General features: G+C 41.0%; 1 protein-coding gene across 3 annotated transcripts in view; it reads right to left on the bottom strand.

Moving 5' to 3' along the window:
- Positions 1–17,318, bottom strand: part of PAPSS1 (3'-phosphoadenosine 5'-phosphosulfate synthase 1) — a 109,675-nt gene that overhangs the window by 87,507 nt on the left and 4,850 nt on the right. For all 3 annotated transcript variants that reach the window (XM_079919974.1, XM_079919973.1, XM_079919975.1), the window contains 2 exons: positions 8,383–8,497; positions 3,199–3,434 (listed from right to left, as the gene is read on the bottom strand). In XM_079919974.1, coding sequence (XP_079776100.1) covers positions 3,199–3,434; positions 8,383–8,494 — 348 coding nt within the window. In that variant the 5' untranslated portion in view covers positions 8,495–8,497. The remainder of the gene's footprint in view (positions 1–3,198; positions 3,435–8,382; positions 8,498–17,318) is intronic.

The following is a 17,318-nucleotide window of genomic DNA, read 5'->3' as shown; positions in this document are numbered from 1 at the left end:
CGGAGCATGGGCTCTAGGTGCACAGGCTTCAGCAGTTGTGGCACATGAGCTCAGTAGTTGTGGCTTGCAGGCTCTAGAACACAGGCTCAGTAGTTGTGGCGCATGGGCTTAGTTGCTCCATGGCATGTGGGATCTTCCCCGACCAGGGCTCGAACCCGTGTCCTCTGCACTGGCAGGCGGATTCTTTAACCACTGCACCACCAGGGAAGCCCCTGATTCCCAAATCTTTATCTCAATTCTACACAACGTTCCTGACCTCCAGAACCAATTTCCCAATGACCCAGTGGTCATCTTCACCTAGATACGCCACCAGCATTTCAAACCTAACCCAGCTAAAATCAAACAGTCATCTTCTCCCTTCCTACCCTATATTTTCTAACTCAATCATACCATCTTCTCTTCTGAAAGCACCATCCATCATGTTCACCCCCAAATTCAGCAATCAACCCAGGCACCACGTTCTACTGATGTTACAGGCTCAAGAGCCCTCAAATATGCCCCATCTTTTCTATTCCCATGGCCGATACCTCAATTCACTCCAAAAGCCTCCTGACTAGTCTCCTACCTCCAGACCCTTCCCATTCCAGGCCTTAAGGGTGACCTCACTAAAATACAAAGGCACCAGAGACACTATTCCCCAGCACAATCTCAAACTCTCGACCACCTGTGGGGCAAAGTCCCGAGCAGTCCGGAGGTCACCGTCAGACCTCTGCAAATCGCTCAAGCCTCATCTCCCCTCACGTTCATCCGGCAGAGCAGCCAAAACAAACTACCTACAGTTCCCCAAAGACCTAAGTCCCTCACATTTCCATGCTTTTGCAAATCCTGTAGCATCTCCTCTGTGCAACAGTTTTCTCCTGCGAGAAAACTGACTCATCTTTCATGACGCATTTCAAGCAGCACTTCCTCTGCGAATCTTCCACAGCACCTTTATATACATGTACCTAATCACTTGCCTCACGATACTGCAACTGTTCGCATCTCTATGCTCCCACTACCTACTGACTCCTCAAGGATAAGAACTATCAGGTTTATTTTTACAACCAAGATGCCCAAGGTTAGTGGTGACAGAGAATACACATATCCTATAATATATGATTTGGTCCAAATATTATCATGAATTTTTTTATTTATTTTTTTTTTTGCGGTACGCAGGCCTCTCACTGTTGTGGCCTCTCCCGTTGCGGAGCACAGGCTCCGGACGCGCAGGCCCAGCGGCCATGGCTCACGGGCCCAGCCGCTCTGCGGCATGTGGGATCTTCCCAGACCTGGGCACGAACCTGTGTCCCCTGCATCGGCAGGCAGACTCTCAACCACTGTGCCACCAGGGAAGCCCTATCATGAATTTTGACATGACCTAAGCATAGTCCGAACCTCATTTTCATTCTTAGTGCTTTTGGGGGTGAGATCAAGAAAAGTGTTGCTCCGTGTTATGGAAACAAGGGAGCCAAAAAAACAGATCAGCGTATACTTTTCGATACCCAGGTCTCAGCTGCTCGCTCTCCAAATTAGGTGTTACTAACTTTCTCTTTTTCCAAGAGTTGCAGAGCTTCCCAGAAAGTGCAAGAAAATCACTGTTACTATATTACTATGAAAACTGTTTATATCCTAGAATTCAGGAACTCTAACAACTCTCATACACTTCATTATTCAGGATACCTTAAACTGACATATTGACACCGATCCCAGTGTTTCAGGAAAATGAAAAGTACCTAGTCCTCAAAGAACCTTTTAGGACTCCTGCCATGAGTGAACCTGTATGATTAACACACAGTCTCACACTTATCTATAACCCTTACCGCTCAAATTTAGTTTTTGTTTTAAAAAAAAGTCTAAGTAACCAGACAGATTTATGATACAGTACTAGAATTGCACTATTATTTACTACACTTACTGAATATTTATTACACATCAGGCACTATGCTGAAAGCTGTGAATGCAGGATTTACCTAATCCTCAGAGCAACCCTACGAGGTAGGTATTATCTGAGCTTGGAAGGTTAAGCAAATCGGCCAAGGTCCTAACAGTAACTGGCAGAGCCGAGATTTCAGTCTCCTGTTTCTGGCTTCAAAGCCGCTGTGTTTAACTACTACACTAACTCACCTGTTCTTTCATATGTGGGCTTCCTAAGGGCTATGCTTCCATTTAACAAACACTAAATATCTACCGTGTTCCAGGATCTGGGCTTGGCATCAAGATTATAAGGATAAATCAGAGGTAGTCCCAGCCTTCAAAGAGCCAGTGGGGTTTAGAGACAGCAGAGCACAGTGGGCAAGAGCACAGGTTCCACTGACACTGTCTGGGTGCAAATCCTTGCTCTGCCACGTAGAGTGTGTGAGGTGGTGTGATTGACACCTGTTTCCTCACCTCCACCCTCCTCACTGGGTGATGAGAACTAAGTGAGCTAATTCACATAAAAGCACTTTAAAACCGTTACCAGTACACAGTAAAGTGTTCAATCAACGTTAGCTGCTATTATTATCATTATTATTATTATTACTGCTGCTATCAGCACCACCAACCAAAGAACCGGTATTTATAATAAAACAATGTGCTATGGTACAATAACAAGGGCACCAAAGACAGGTACCCAACAAAGCCTGAGAGACTCAGGAGGAAGAAATACCCAACCTGAGTCTCAGAGCATGAACAGGTGTCAACTGATGCTGAGGGGAGGCTAAGAGGAAGGAGAAGAGGGCCTTCGAGGCAGAGGGAAACAAAATTCTCGTGGTAAGAAACAATGTGATTTTTTTCAGAGAAATACAAAAAAGTGAATTAGTGCTCTATGGTCTCTAAAATAAGAAAGAGTGTGATGAAAGATGAAACTCAAGGATTGTGAGCAAAGAAGCCACGACAGGACACATGTTAAGAAACCTAAGATTCTCCCTGGTGTTTGATACAGGTTGAGTATTTATTATAGGATTTTTGAACTGAAAAGTCAAACTTGAAATAGTTTGGCCATTGACTTGTTCAACAACTTTGATTATACTTTTGAGGGGGGCGGTGGGTGTGTGGGTTATAGCAAGCTTTTCAAAAATGAATTTACTCAGGAAGTTGCGGCACAAAAATGTTGTAGGTTAATTGTTTTAATTTGGACTTAGCCTCAAGGTACATGTCAGTGTTTAAATTATTCACTTTGCCTGACACCATATTCTCAATACACGTAATTCTAACAGCAATGGCGCAAAAGCCACATACCTGAGTATAAGGTGATATAAAACTTGTGATGCATACTAAGCCAGCATCTGCAAACAGCTTAGCAACTTCTGCGATGCGTCGAACATTCTCTTCTCTGTCTTCAGGACTAAAGCCAAGATTTTTATTGAGACCTTGACGAATGTTGTCACCATCCAAAGTGTAGCATGGAATACCATGGCAAACCAAGTACTCCTCCAAAGCCATGCTTACTGTGGTCTTTCCTGCTCCCGATAAGCCTAGAAGTGAACAGTCCAAACAGATTCCATACATAAAGTTAGGGGGATAAGTAATAAAGAATTTTAACCACAGGCTTAATTATATTCATTACTCAGAGCAGTCTCTTAGCAACATTCTTGTCTAATATTTCTCTGTAAAATTTTACTACATCTTAGCTAGAAAAAACATCTGTAGTTTAAATATAATAAGCATTTATCTTTTTAGTAACTTCTGTCTAACCCCAAAGGTATCCTAGAAATCACTGAGCTACAAAGGCTTAACCAATTTTAATATTACACGTGGCTGGGTAGATATTCACTTTGTCCTCTTGTTACCACTATTCTAAAGCTGCATGCCAATTTTAAAAGAAAGTTATATGACCAAATTATTTCTGGTGAGGGAAGAAAAAGAAAGGACAAAAGTAAGTGAAATAAATACTAGAAAGTTACCTCTATATCCCAGGATCAACACCTCCCAAAGGCAACCATGATAAAAGCACCTGGGAATCCAATTTATAATATAATTAACCTTGAAAGAATATCCTCATTTCACCTTCCTCTACCAATGTTTAGTCACTAAACAATGAGGAATAAAGGAAAAGGAAAGAGTACATTTATGCACTAATATTTGCCACCTTGGTGAGTGTATCAGAATTCACAACTAAGACAGGTACTTCCCTGGTGGTCCAGTGGCTAAAACTCTGCGCTCCCAATGCAGGGGGCCCAGGTTCAATCCCTGGTCAGGGAACTAGATCCCACATGCCACAACTAAGAGTTCGCATGCCGCAACTAAAGATCCCACATGCCACAACGAAGATCCCGCGTGCCGCAACTAAGACCCAACGCAGCCAAATATATAAATACACAGATAGATATTTCAAAAAAAAAATTAAGATAGTTATGAGACAAGAGATAGAACACTGAAACCTAATGTACTGATACTTTGACATGCTAGTATAGAAGGCTAACTGAAAAATCAATTTTAAAAAGGATGATATGTTAAGAGGATCAATATAGTGTTATATGGTTTCTACATTAAAAATGTATATTAACATGAGTACAGCAGGTAGTATTTTCCAAAGATTGACTGAAAGCTTGTTTACAATGTGACACTGCCACTGTCACACCCAGAGGCAGAGTATTTCTCAGCCCTTGAATCTGGGCTGGACTTAGGAGTCGCCTGTAGCCAAAACAATATAGTGAAAATGATGAACATGACTTCCAAGACTGTCAGAAAAGGCTGTTCAGCTTCTCTTTGGATATTTAATTGGGGAGAAGCCAGCTGTCAAATACTCTGAGACCACCGTGCTAGAGAAATCACAAGTAGGTGTTCCTGTCGATAGCCTTAGCCAGCTCAGCTCCCAGCTGACCAGCAGCGTCCACTGGGGAGTCATTGCGGACACCCAGCCAGTTGTGGCTTTAGATGACTGGAGCCCAAGCCAGCATGACTGCAACCAAGCAAGACCCGGGGGGAACCGCCCAGCAGAGCACTCCTGAATTCCTTACCCACAAAACAGTGAGCAAGTTAAAATGGCTGTTTCACACCACTAGGGTTTGGGTAATTTGTTACATAGCAACAATGACTGAACAAAGAGATGGATGTTGGGGGGACTAGGTTTTTCTGTTCTTTGTTATTGTTGTTTTTAACTACTAGTTGAACACTAGGAATCAGGGGGGAAAAAAACTGAAAACATCAGCTTCTTATACAACAAAGACAACCTAATCAACTATACTCCAATATAAAATAAAAATTAAAAAAAAACAGATAACCTAAACTACAATTAAAGTGTCTGTTTATACATACATGTGTACATGTATGTATTTTATGTATATATTTAATTTGAAACAAAGAACAGACACTGCTGAAAACTGAACTAATGACACAGAAAATTTCACTGAGATGATTATAGTGAACGTAGACAAAAAGGCTAGGATATCAAAGTGGTTAGAGAAAATTAATAGATAATACAAGACAGATAATTCAAAGCTAAGATAAAGAAAACTGGTACACCAAAGAGAAACCAAATGTACTAGGTTGAAGAGCGTCCTCCCCAAAATTCACATACAGCTGGAACCTCAGAATGTGACCTTATTTGGAAACAGGGTCTCTGTGCATGTAATTAGTTAAATTAAAATGAGGCCACACAGGACTACGGTGGGCACTAAATCCAGTGACTGAAATCTTTATAACAAGGCCACCTGAAGGCGAAAGCAGAGACTGGAGTGGTACCTCTACAAGCCAGGGAACGCTAAGGATTGCCAGCAGAACCAGACGCTAGGAGAGAGGCTGACAGAAGGAACCATCTTTGATTTCAGGTTCCCAAACTGTGAGAGAATAAACTTCTGTTGTTTGAAGCCACTCGGTTTGTAGTGATTTGTTACAGTGGCCCTGGGAAACTCATATACCAATCAATGTAAAAATACAAAACCAGAAAGTTTATCCGAAATAAGATGTAAGAAAAAACAGTGTTCCAAGAAAATGACATACAAACCACTCCATACCTGGACAGATCTGGTTAAGCTACTGAATTGCAAGAAAAAGAAAGAAATCATGACTTCCGTTTCCAACAATATCAAAAAAAAAAAAAGTGAAGGCTATAAATTTGACAACATAATTAACAACCTTGATCTGATGGACGTATATAGAATATTGCCCACATCAGGGGAACACATTTTCTTTACAAATACACATTTATGAAGCTGATTACATCCTACACTGTAAAGCAAGTACCAAAACAATCTGATAGAAGTATTTATAAGCATCATTAGTGGTAAAATAAATGGAATATACCATGTTTAAGAAAAGGAGTACCCAATATTCTAAAGATCAATTTCCTCCCAAATTGACCTTTAGATACAATGTAATCCCAAATCAAATCCCAACTGGATTTTGGTGGAATTAGTTAAACCTATTACAAAATTTATACAATACAAAGAGCCAAAAAAAAAAAAAAAACAGTCAAGACATTCCTAATGAAGAAGGTAAGAGGATTTACTCCACTAGATTTCAAGACTCTACAAATATATAGTAATTAAGACAGTGTGGTAGTAATAGAGCAATAGACAAGTATACCAGTGGAATAGATCAGAGCTCCCAGAAACAAATCCACACGTAAATGGAAACCTGATCTATGACAGCTGGCACAGCAGATCAGAGAAAAAGGATACCCTCATCTTGGGACAACTGATTATCCGTATGGAAAGAAAAGAAAATGGATCCGCCCCTCACACTACACACAAAAATCAATTGCAGAAGGAAAAGGGCCTAAATGAGAAAAGCAAAACTTCCGAAAGAAAATATACGAAAAGAAGTAATTCTTCAGGCATGCAGATGAAAAAAGGAAAGCTCCTTAGAAGAAGAAAAAAAAATTGGATTAGTCACCACATTTAATAGAAGAAATGTCTGCCTCTTATGACAACTTGGCTGGGTAAAATATATATTTGGTTCATACTTTCTTTGTCCTGGAATTCTTAAAACATTACTCCAACACAAAAACTCAGGGAATTCAGAATCCAACGGAAAGCCATCTTATAAAAACCACTGAACAAAAAAATACAGACCATAAAAACTTGACTCAAAGAAAGAGCTCATGAGTGGGCATGCCATAATAAAAGAACTGATGGGAAGGTGATAAGGTTGAATCAATTTACTTACAGAACTCAAATACAAACACCTATGGAAATTTAAGATTTGGAACAGAATGTGTCACAAGCCTAGACAATATAAATATAACAATTTAACATCTATCTAGACTTAAGAATGAGGAGATGGGAAGAACTCAAAAATGCTCTCTTCTTTCATACAGAAACACACAGACCTATCTACAGTTGAAATTCTCAATTTATAAAAACAGAAAATGGGAATGCTGTTTTTTGGCAATCAGCAAAAGTTTTAAGGATGGGTAATATCCATGTTAACAAAGACATTGGAAAATGGACCCTCATCCACCTTTGGAAAATAAATAGGTATAAATTTTAGTGGGTTGTATGGCTGTCGGCATAACTGATGCCAACTTGGCGCTTCTTTGTCATCAAGGCTTTGTAGTTAACAGATTAATGTTCGTTAGGTCCAGGTGGCCTCTATGCTCTGTTAGTCCCCAAACAATGCTGAAGACCTTTGCTAATATATTCCTGGTGCCCAGAAGACTAGTTACCCATTCATAAATCCTGACTTAGGAATACACTTCCTGTTTCCGAGCACGTACCCCCGTACCCTAGGTTAACTATGAAATTGTCCCAGGGGCCCCTCAGCAGCGCAGAGTGCAGCTGTGAATGTTTCCAGATCACTGCTTGCCAGATCCCACCCTGTGAATAAGTTACCCTGTAACATAAACTGATCCACTGATTATACGGAGCTGCCTGCCTTGCTTTTCAGTCTCAAGATTCCTTCTCAATTCAGTGGGCGCTTTTCATTCCCTCTGTCCTCCAGCATGGGTAAATTGGCGAGATGCAACAAAATTTTATTTAAAACTCCTAGAAGTGAAAAAAGATCCATCATTTTTAAAACCACCTCCAAAACCTGGATCAATTTACCCTCTCAAAGAGAGATTCTGGGAAAATCAACACAAGAATCAATCAGAAGCCAAAGCAAAAGAAGAATCATTAGAAACTGATTGCGTGAAATTCTTTACCACTCATTCTTTCTCTTCATATGGTCTACATTATTAGCATTTTGAAGGCAGAATCCAGGTCCTATTTGCATGCAGAATTTTATAGAATGTATGGTAGTTATCAACTAGAAAGTAGTTTTAAGCTGCATTCTGATTTTTCCTCTTTAACAGCAATTATGTAAAGAACAAAAGGAATCACCAAAAGAAAATATGTTATTATTAAGCAACTTTTGTCAGTTACATATTATGGTGCTCCAGATACAAGAACAGAGCTCAAAATGTAAGTATCCTTACTCCTGGCTCAAGGCTGTCTATACCACTGCTTTCGAAACAGACTGGCTTGTCTCTCCAGACCATACCTGTTAGCCAAACCGTGCAACCACGAAAGCCACCTCTGGTCCCCACCACCTGACCTCTCTTGTTCCTGCTGACGTGGTGAGCTTGATAGGTGACGTTAGTGGCCCTCTGCATCCCCTGGAAAAAAGAAAAAAAAGAAAGAATTCTGGTTTACCTGAGTCCCTTAAAAGGTAAACATATATTCCTTGCAAACATACAGTAACTGCCCTATGTAACATGCCAAAAGAAAGGAAAAAGATGAAAACTAACAGCTTTTTCTTTCTTTAGAGTACCTGGCACGGTGTTCAGTTCTTTACAAACACCAATTAATTAGTCTGCAAAGCCCCTCAAGGATGCACAAACTCCTACTACTGTGGTTTTCCAGATGAAGGTGGTAAACCTGAGCAAAGTTAAATAACTTGCCCCAGTTCCCCTAACTGGTAAGTGGCAGACTCCAGAGCCCAGTCTTCTCACTCATTCCTTCGTTCAACCATTGTTTCCTGAGGCCCTACTAGTACACCAAGTGAACAAAACAGGGTCCCTACTCTCACTGAGCTCATTCCACTGGCAGGAGACAGACCAATAACACTTAATTATTAAGTCAGAGAGTGACAAGTGCACTCTGAAAATAAAACAGGGTAAGAATGGAAAGGGAGATAGGGGATGAGTGCCTCTTTAGGCCGGATGATCAGGAAAAACCTCTGAGAAGGTGGCATCTGAGCAGATTCCTGAATGAAGTGTGGAAGGGATGTCTGCAGGTATCATGAAATGCATGATGAAAAAAATGGAAGGTAATTGTTGTTCTCTCAAATTTTCTTCTCCTTAAACAAAAAGGGCATAAAATTACATAGTTCTCAAAGGATCTTAATAGACGTTTCTCCAAAGAAAACAATACAAATGGTGAATAAGCACATTAAAAGATGCTCGACATCATTAGCCACCCAAGAAATGCAAATCAAAACCACGAGATACCACTGCACACTCACTCGACGGCTATAATCAAAAAGACAGGAAATAACAAGTGCTAGTGAGGATATGGAGAAATTAGAATCCTCATACGTTTGCTGATGGGAGTATACAGTCACTCTGGAAAAGCGAAGTTCTACAAAACATTAATTATAATTATCATATGTCCAAATGATTCGCCCTCCTAGATTGATGCTCACAAGAAATGAAAACATGTCCACACAAAACCTGTACACATATGTTCTAGCAGCATGATTCATAAAAGCCAAAAGGTGAAAACATCCCATCTGTCCATCAATTAATAATCAGATAAACAAAACTGTTTAATTATATGGTATATACATACAGTGGAATATTATTTGGTAATAAAAAGGAATGAAGTACTAATACAACCTACAAGACAGACAAACCGCAAAAACATTATGCTGGGCTTCCCTGGTGGCGCAGTGGTTGAGAGTCCGCCTGCCGATGCAGGGGACACGGGTTCGTGACCCCGTCCGGGAAGATCCCACATGCCGCGGAGCGGCTGGGCCCGTGAGCCATGGCCACTGAGCCTGCGCGTCTGGAGCCTGTGCTCCGCAACGGGAGAGGCCACAACAGTGAGAGGCCCACGTACCGCAAAACAAACAAAACAAAACAAAACAATTATGCTAAGTGAAAGATGCCAGTCACAAAGACCACATATTGCATAATTCCATTTATATGAACCATCCAGAATAGGAAAATCTAAAGAGATAGAAAGCAGATTAGCAGTTACCTCAGGCTGGGATGTTGGGAGAGGAATGTGGAGTGACTTCTGATGGATATGGGGTTCTTTTCTGGGGTAATTAAAATGCTCTAAAATTGACTGTGCTGATGGTTGCAAAACTGTGTAAATATAATCAAAACTATCAAATTGTACATTTTTAAGTGGGTAAATTGAACGGTAGGCAAATTATCTCAATAAAGCTGTTTTCTAAAATTAAAAAAAATGAATCACACAGCCTCTATTTTCTCCTCCTATGGAGCAAAAATATAATTTAGATTCTTTTCAACAAGTTATGCCTTTATAAAATAGGTAAGTGTCAGCATTCTTTTAATAGGGTGTTTGCATTTCATACTGCGTATAGCTCTTATTTTTTTTAAGACAGTTTTATTCATCATTCACTCAAAGATATCTACTGAATGCACACTACATGCTTGACATTCTTCTAGCTGCTGATGAAACAGAAGTGCACAATACCAATAAAATCACCATCCTCCTGGGGCTTCTCTAGTCTTCCCTCCCAGGGAAGCGGTTCTCAAAGCGTGGTCCCTAACCAGCAGCTTTGGCATCTCCTGGGAACTGCCAGAAATGCAAATTATCAGGACCTGCTCCAAACAGACTAAGTCAGAAACTCTGGCGTGGGGCCTGACAATCTGCATTTTAAAGCCTCCAAGTGACTCGGATGCCAGTTCAAGTTTGAGAACCACTGGACTAAGAGGAAAAATAGAGGCGAGAAAAGAAAACATCAAGATAAAGAAGGAAATTATGTAAGTTAGAAATAAGTATCAAAGAGGGGGAAAAAGTAAATAAAGCAAAAAAAGTGAAGAAATATCATACGAAGTATGATATTTAGACAGGGTGGCCAGAGAAGGCTTCAGCAAAAAGAGGATGACCTCTGAGGGAAGCACCTTCCAGACAGGGAACAGCAAGTGCAAAGAAAAGTGAAAAAGTAACTGGGGAAATCCAGAATGATTCCTGGGCAGTCCAAACAAGCCGTCTGGAGGCAACGGTCATACATCTAAAACAAGAGCAGTGGCCATGACCATGTCTTCTGCAGCCACGTGAGTGGCTCAGGTTGAGGCACGAAATACACTGATTCACCCTTGACCCAGAGGCCTTCAAAATGGGGAACAAACACCCTGATAGGTACATGAACATGGACTTTGTCAAGGGACCATTTCTATCCAGATCTTCAACTTCCAGATGAGTTCTTTTCTAAAACTGGTTGGCCTGAGAAGGTGCCTGAGGTTCAGGATCTCTTTCCCCCTCTCCCTGCACAATTCCCCTAGTGTACAGGAGAAAGCATCTCTGCCCATCTGCATCTTACTCTCACTCACTGCCCTGGGGGTGTCCTCGGGAGCCAAAGGGACAATTGGACAATTCTTTTAATAGGCCCACCACAAAAGCTGCAGCCCTCCCCCACTAACCATCTCATTAGCAGATGTATCCATAGTTCCAATAATCACAAAGAATTCTACTATGGGTCTCCCAAACCATTTCCTTTCAATTAAACTGATGAAGCAAACATAACTTTCCAGCTCTGCATTTTCAGAATTTTAAACAAAACCCGGGGTGTCTGACCCAGACGTCTGTGTCTCCCGGGAAGCAGCGGCCCCTCTTTCCTGAGGTATCCAGTTTTAGCTCCCAGGCAGGCAGCCTGGGAGGAGGAGACAGGAGCTGGGTCTGCTGGAAGGGGACAGGACAGGGATAGGGGGACAAGGAGGGTGCTATACACATTAGCTGCCTACACTTGCAGAACCTGTTTGACTTCGTCATTTTGTTTCGCGATTTTTTTCCAAGTTACTTTGCTTTAGGGCAAGAAGAAACATGTATTTAATGAGTTTTAATTCATTTTGGCACCATAAAATATCTTCCGCTTTTCTTTTTAAACTGAGTAGAATGTATAAAAACTGAGAAGCTACAAAATGCTGAGGCTGTGGTTGAGAGCAAATATAGGATAAGAGATTGTTTTAATCACTAGAAAAGTATGCTCCCTCCGGGCTTCCTGCCTCCTACATTTAAAAGAATTCTGGCAGTAAATATGGCAGTCTGGGTACAAGGAGGCTTACTGTTTATGTATGCTTGATATTTTCCATATTAAAACACAAACTTAAAAAAAGATCTGCCACAATCTCCTACCTCCTGGTTTTTCAGAATAAATCAAAGAGCACTTTTTAAAACTCTTAGAATTGCAAGGTGGTGGGTGTATGCCTGAACTTTACTAAAAATCTAAAGCTCACTTCCATATGTAATCTTCTAGTTCCCCTTCCCCTCTTTTCCTTTTCCACCCACTCTAGCCAAAGCCTTCCTATAATCCCGCCAGGAAAACATGACATTAGTGGGTGCATCAGTGAGTTATTTCCTTCCAACTCTCCATTCCTGTTCTCAGAGTCTTCAATGCCCTAGTTTCTATTCACAGAACAATGAAATCAGGCTTATTCTTTTCTAAGAGTCTGGGTGGTTGATAGTAATATTTGGCTTGTTGTACATATACCCAAGGCAGTCCCTGTAACATTTACTGCCCATAGGATTTGTCTGTTATCTATGGACCATTTTATACGGTCTTTTTGTATATAATTTTTACTTCCTTGGGAGAATAGGTCAAGCACTATGAGTTATAGTTCTTTGTGTTTTTCACAACACCCAACCTCTTTTCTTGTGCCTTGTCAGTGCTCAGTAAAAGATATAAGGCATTTATTTTAAAGCGTGATTTGTGTTCTCTGTATAACCTGCAAATGAAATGATGATTGACATTCAGAAGTCTTAAGAATAGCGGAACTGGGACAATTCATTTCAAAAGAATTCCTTCTCTTTCTACGATTGGGACTAAATGACTACCAGTCCTGTTACTAAGCTAACGTCAGGTGGCCTCTCATTATGTGTGGTGTACATTTCCTACACATTCTACAAACTGCTGTCCTCAGCACCCACACGAGTGGCCCTGTGTCCCTTTTTGACCCACCTTAACTTCCACATGGGCTGTTTTGTTATCTTATCCACTTCCGTATGGGACAAATTAACTTCTCCGATGATGCTACTTAGAGAATTTCATGGTCTGTGAGTTTATGATGATTTTATGAAGAACTCTGCATTTTTCAGTGAAATTTGTAAAGGCACAGAAAATACACCACATATGAAGCATAATTCTGGACTTCAACATCGATCACTCACCCCACCACCCATCTTAAACTGACTGCCAAACAGTATATTCTTCCAAAGAGAATACCTGAAATGGTAACCCGGATGTGTCTTTTATATCCCAAGACATACTGTGAGTAAACTGGAGAGATGGTAGAGTACCATGTGGATAAAACTGAAAAGAATACAGTGAGAAGAAAGCTTTCGTTCACTGCGTTATTGATAACTGAAGTTAATCTTTTGAACATTAACGTTAACAAGCCAAAGACAAACAGCAAAACCGAGGCTCATGCATTCCTGGAGGTTAAGAAAACAACTTGAAAAGGCTACACTTAAAACCTTGCTGCTACAAAGCATGGGGCACAGCAACACTGGCAATGACCCAGTTGCTTCTCAGAAAGTGAATCTCAGGCCCTACCCCAGATCTCCCGAATCAGAGCTAAGATACTGGCATGCCTATTCGATCACAGATTGTCACGCATACACTCCGCATATACATTATGGCTCTCCGACTACTCTGTTTTAAAGATTAAAGAACACTTAAATATTTACTGAATGGATATTTTAAACTGTCAATACTTTTAATGGAAGGAGCCCTGAATGGCCTCCACTTGGGAAGTCCAGCCAGAAGAGATTCTTAGAAGTCAGAAATGAGCCTGAGACTACCTGTTCATTCATCATTTGTTGATGGATCCCTCCTAGATACGGGGAGTAAAACGGATCAAAAACATTTCAGGGGAGGAGACAAACAATAAAGAGAGAAAGACACCTTTACACTATGACAGGCCCCTGCCTCCCACTACGGTGACAGCGGGGCTTTCCCTACATACATGATGGGGATGTGTCCTCTACAGGTGGTAGTGCTTTCGTGTACTTTACTGTACAATACTGTATAGAGTACAGTAGTACAGTATCTTTATTTCAAGCCCAGGATGTCCAGAAGCAGTGATGTAGCCAGTACTGCACTGTACTTTTCAAGGTATGTACTGTAAGATTAAAAATGTTTTATTTTTTGTGTTTGTTTGTTTTTTATTTATTATTTTTGTGAAAAGCGTATAAACCTATTACGGTACAGTACCATATAGCCGGCTGTGTTAGTTGAGTACCTAGGCTAACTTTGTTGGACTTACGAACAAATTGGACTTATAAATGCGCTCTCGGAACGGAACTCATTCGTATGTAGGAGACTTACTGTACATGAATGTTCACAGCAGCCTTATTCATAGCAACTGAAGAGGAGAAACAACTCAAATGTTCATCAACTAATGAAAGGAAAAGCAAAATGTGATACATCCATTAAACGTAATATTATTCAAGCATGTAAAGGAGTGAAGTATTGATACATGCTACATGGATGAACCTTGAAAACATTATTCTAAGTTAAAGAAGTTAGACACTAAAGGCCATATATTATATCATTACATTCATAGGAGAGTCTAGCATAAAGAAATCCAGAGACAAAAGGTAGATTATTGGTTGGCAGGTGCTACAGAGAGGGAAAGGGGAAGGATAGGGAATGATTGCTAATGGGTACAGGGTTTCTTTTGGGGGTGATGAAAATGTTAAAAGTAGATATTGGTGATGGTTATAAAACTGTAAATATACTAAAAAAACAATGAACTGAACACTTAAACATATGAGAGATAAAGACAGAGGGAAGGGATGCAACCATCAAAGAAACTACAGAGAAGAATAAGAACAATGGCTGCAGTCATCTAACGGGATTTCTATATGTACTGTCCAACTTTTCCACTGTTTACTCAGCTAAAACTTACTTGGTAGAGAACTGTGTCCTTAGGAAAGGATATTTCACGGAAATAATTACCACTTAGGTAAATACCAAAATAAAAACAACAAGCAAAAACAAAACCAAAAAAAAACCCAGTGTCTTCATTTGAACTAATTACTTAGTAATTCGCTTTCAAAACAATTCAGGGTTGGATTTTACTGTTTTGCTGTTGGTATGCTATGAGTAATTGATCCATCTCAGAGCAAAAGATGGTCACATCCTAGCTGGTGGAGGAGAAAATGCTAGTATCGGATTTTATTTTAAATTACTAGGTTTGCATTTCAGAGTTACCTAATTTATTTCCCCTTTTTCTTACTCAAAGAGAAGAATAGAACAGGGTTTCTCAACCTCAGCATTAGTGACTTTTGGGCCTCAGCATTAACGATAATGCTTTGCTGTGGGGACTGTCCTGTGCACTGCAGGTTTTGTAGCAGCATCCCTGGACTCTACCCAACAGATGTCAGAAGCAACCCCCCCCACACACACACACAAATATAACAACCAAAAATGTCTCCAGATATTTTCCAAACACCCCCCTGGGGGAAGTAAATTTTTACCTGGTTGAAAATCACTGGAGAAGAAAACTGCTCCTCAAAGGTCAATGTAATAGAGCCAAGCTGGGGAAGCTTATTTCATATTTCAACTTTATAGAAGCCACTATGCTAAAGGGGAGGCTAACTGACAGCTGGGTACCCTGCTGGAGCCAGGACTACAGAATTGCCCAAAACCGTGATTCCAAAGTTGCTACCATCTCTCGAAATTTCCTTCCCCGGGGAAGAAAGTAAGAACAAATACACGAGTACAGAAATACACACATAAGTAGGAAAAAATGTCAGCAGTCATCCCAAAGTTACTATCTAGACCTGTCCAGTATAACTTTCTGAGATGATGAAAATGTTCTACACGGCACAGTCCCATACAGTGGCCACGAGCTTCCTATGGAAATGTAGCACTTGAAACATGGAACATTTCATCTTAGTTTAACTAAATTTAAGTTGCCACAGGTGGCTAGTGGCTACCAGATGGGACCATGCAGATCCAGACCCTGCTGTCATTCTTCCCGTTCTTGTTTTCAGTCAACACGGAGGGCATTCTTGGTAAAGTCCAGTTCTCCTTCTCCTTTAGGCCACTTTTCCAGCAGTATCTCCCTAGCTTCCGGGGAAGGAAACTCAGTAGCTGCCCCTGCACACAGCCAGGCCAATGCTCTGAAGGAGGAATATATGGCTTTCCATATGCTGTGTGTTCCATTTCTGCATGCTTGCTTCATTTTTGGACCACCTCAGTCTTCCCCCAAATCCAGAATGGGCTGCTGGCCTTCTATGAAAGGCATCGAACAGTATGAGGGACACATTGTTCAGAAAAGGTAGAACTGATAAAAAGGAAAAATATCTCATTCATTTATTTGCTTTTCGATTAACCCTCTCCCAGGTAGAATGTAATATCCATGAGAGCAGGACCATTGGCTGTCTTTTTACCACTGCAGCCCCAGCACCTGGAACACAGGCATGCACAAAGCAGGTGTCAAGTATTCGATGACTTAATAAATAAGAACATCTTAAACAGTGCCCATGTGCCAGCACTAGAGTGCTCTAAATGTATTAAATAACTGAAACCTCATTATAACCCTATGAGATACGCCCTATTAGCTCCACTACAAGCTGTGTTTCATTATCCACATTATTACATTTGAAGACAGTGAGGCACAGAGGAGTTAGGCAACATGCCCAAGATCACACAGGTAGTAAGTGACAAAACTATAATTTTAATTCTACCACGTATGGAGCTTATTCTCTTACTTAAGCTGTGCTAAGTTACTAGTAAGTTATCTAAGACTTTTAATAACAGAAGTACCGAGGCCTACTCAGCACCCTAACCCTTATCCCCATCCTGTTATATAAGGAAAAGCTCCGTGTAGACGCAAAACCTCTATAACGAAATATGATTACATGATACACAATAATTGCAGACTGCAACATAACACAGAGGTGCACAAAGAATTCAGCCTATGTGCAACAGTGTGTGGACACAGGAGGCCACAGTTTCAGTACAGGAGCCCGAGGCTCTTAAGATTTCCACAAGTGATAAAGGTCAACAGGCATCAGGGCAGAAGGAAAGGCTTGTGTAAACCCCTGAGGATGCAAGGTATAGAAAGAGAGTTGGGGCTTCCCTGGTGGCGCAGTGGTTGAGAGTCCGCCTGCCAATGCAGGGGACACGGGTTCGTGCCCCAGTCCGGGAAGATCCCACATGCCGCGGAGTGGCTAGGCTCGTGAGCCATGGCCGCTGAGCCTGTGCGTCCGGAGCCTGTGCTCCGCAACGGGAGA

This window comes from Stenella coeruleoalba (genome assembly GCF_951394435.1).
Source record: "Stenella coeruleoalba genome assembly, chromosome: 4".
Classification (NCBI taxonomy): Eukaryota; Metazoa; Chordata; class Mammalia; order Artiodactyla; family Delphinidae; genus Stenella; species Stenella coeruleoalba.
This window is presented reverse-complemented; position numbering and strand designations above follow the sequence as displayed.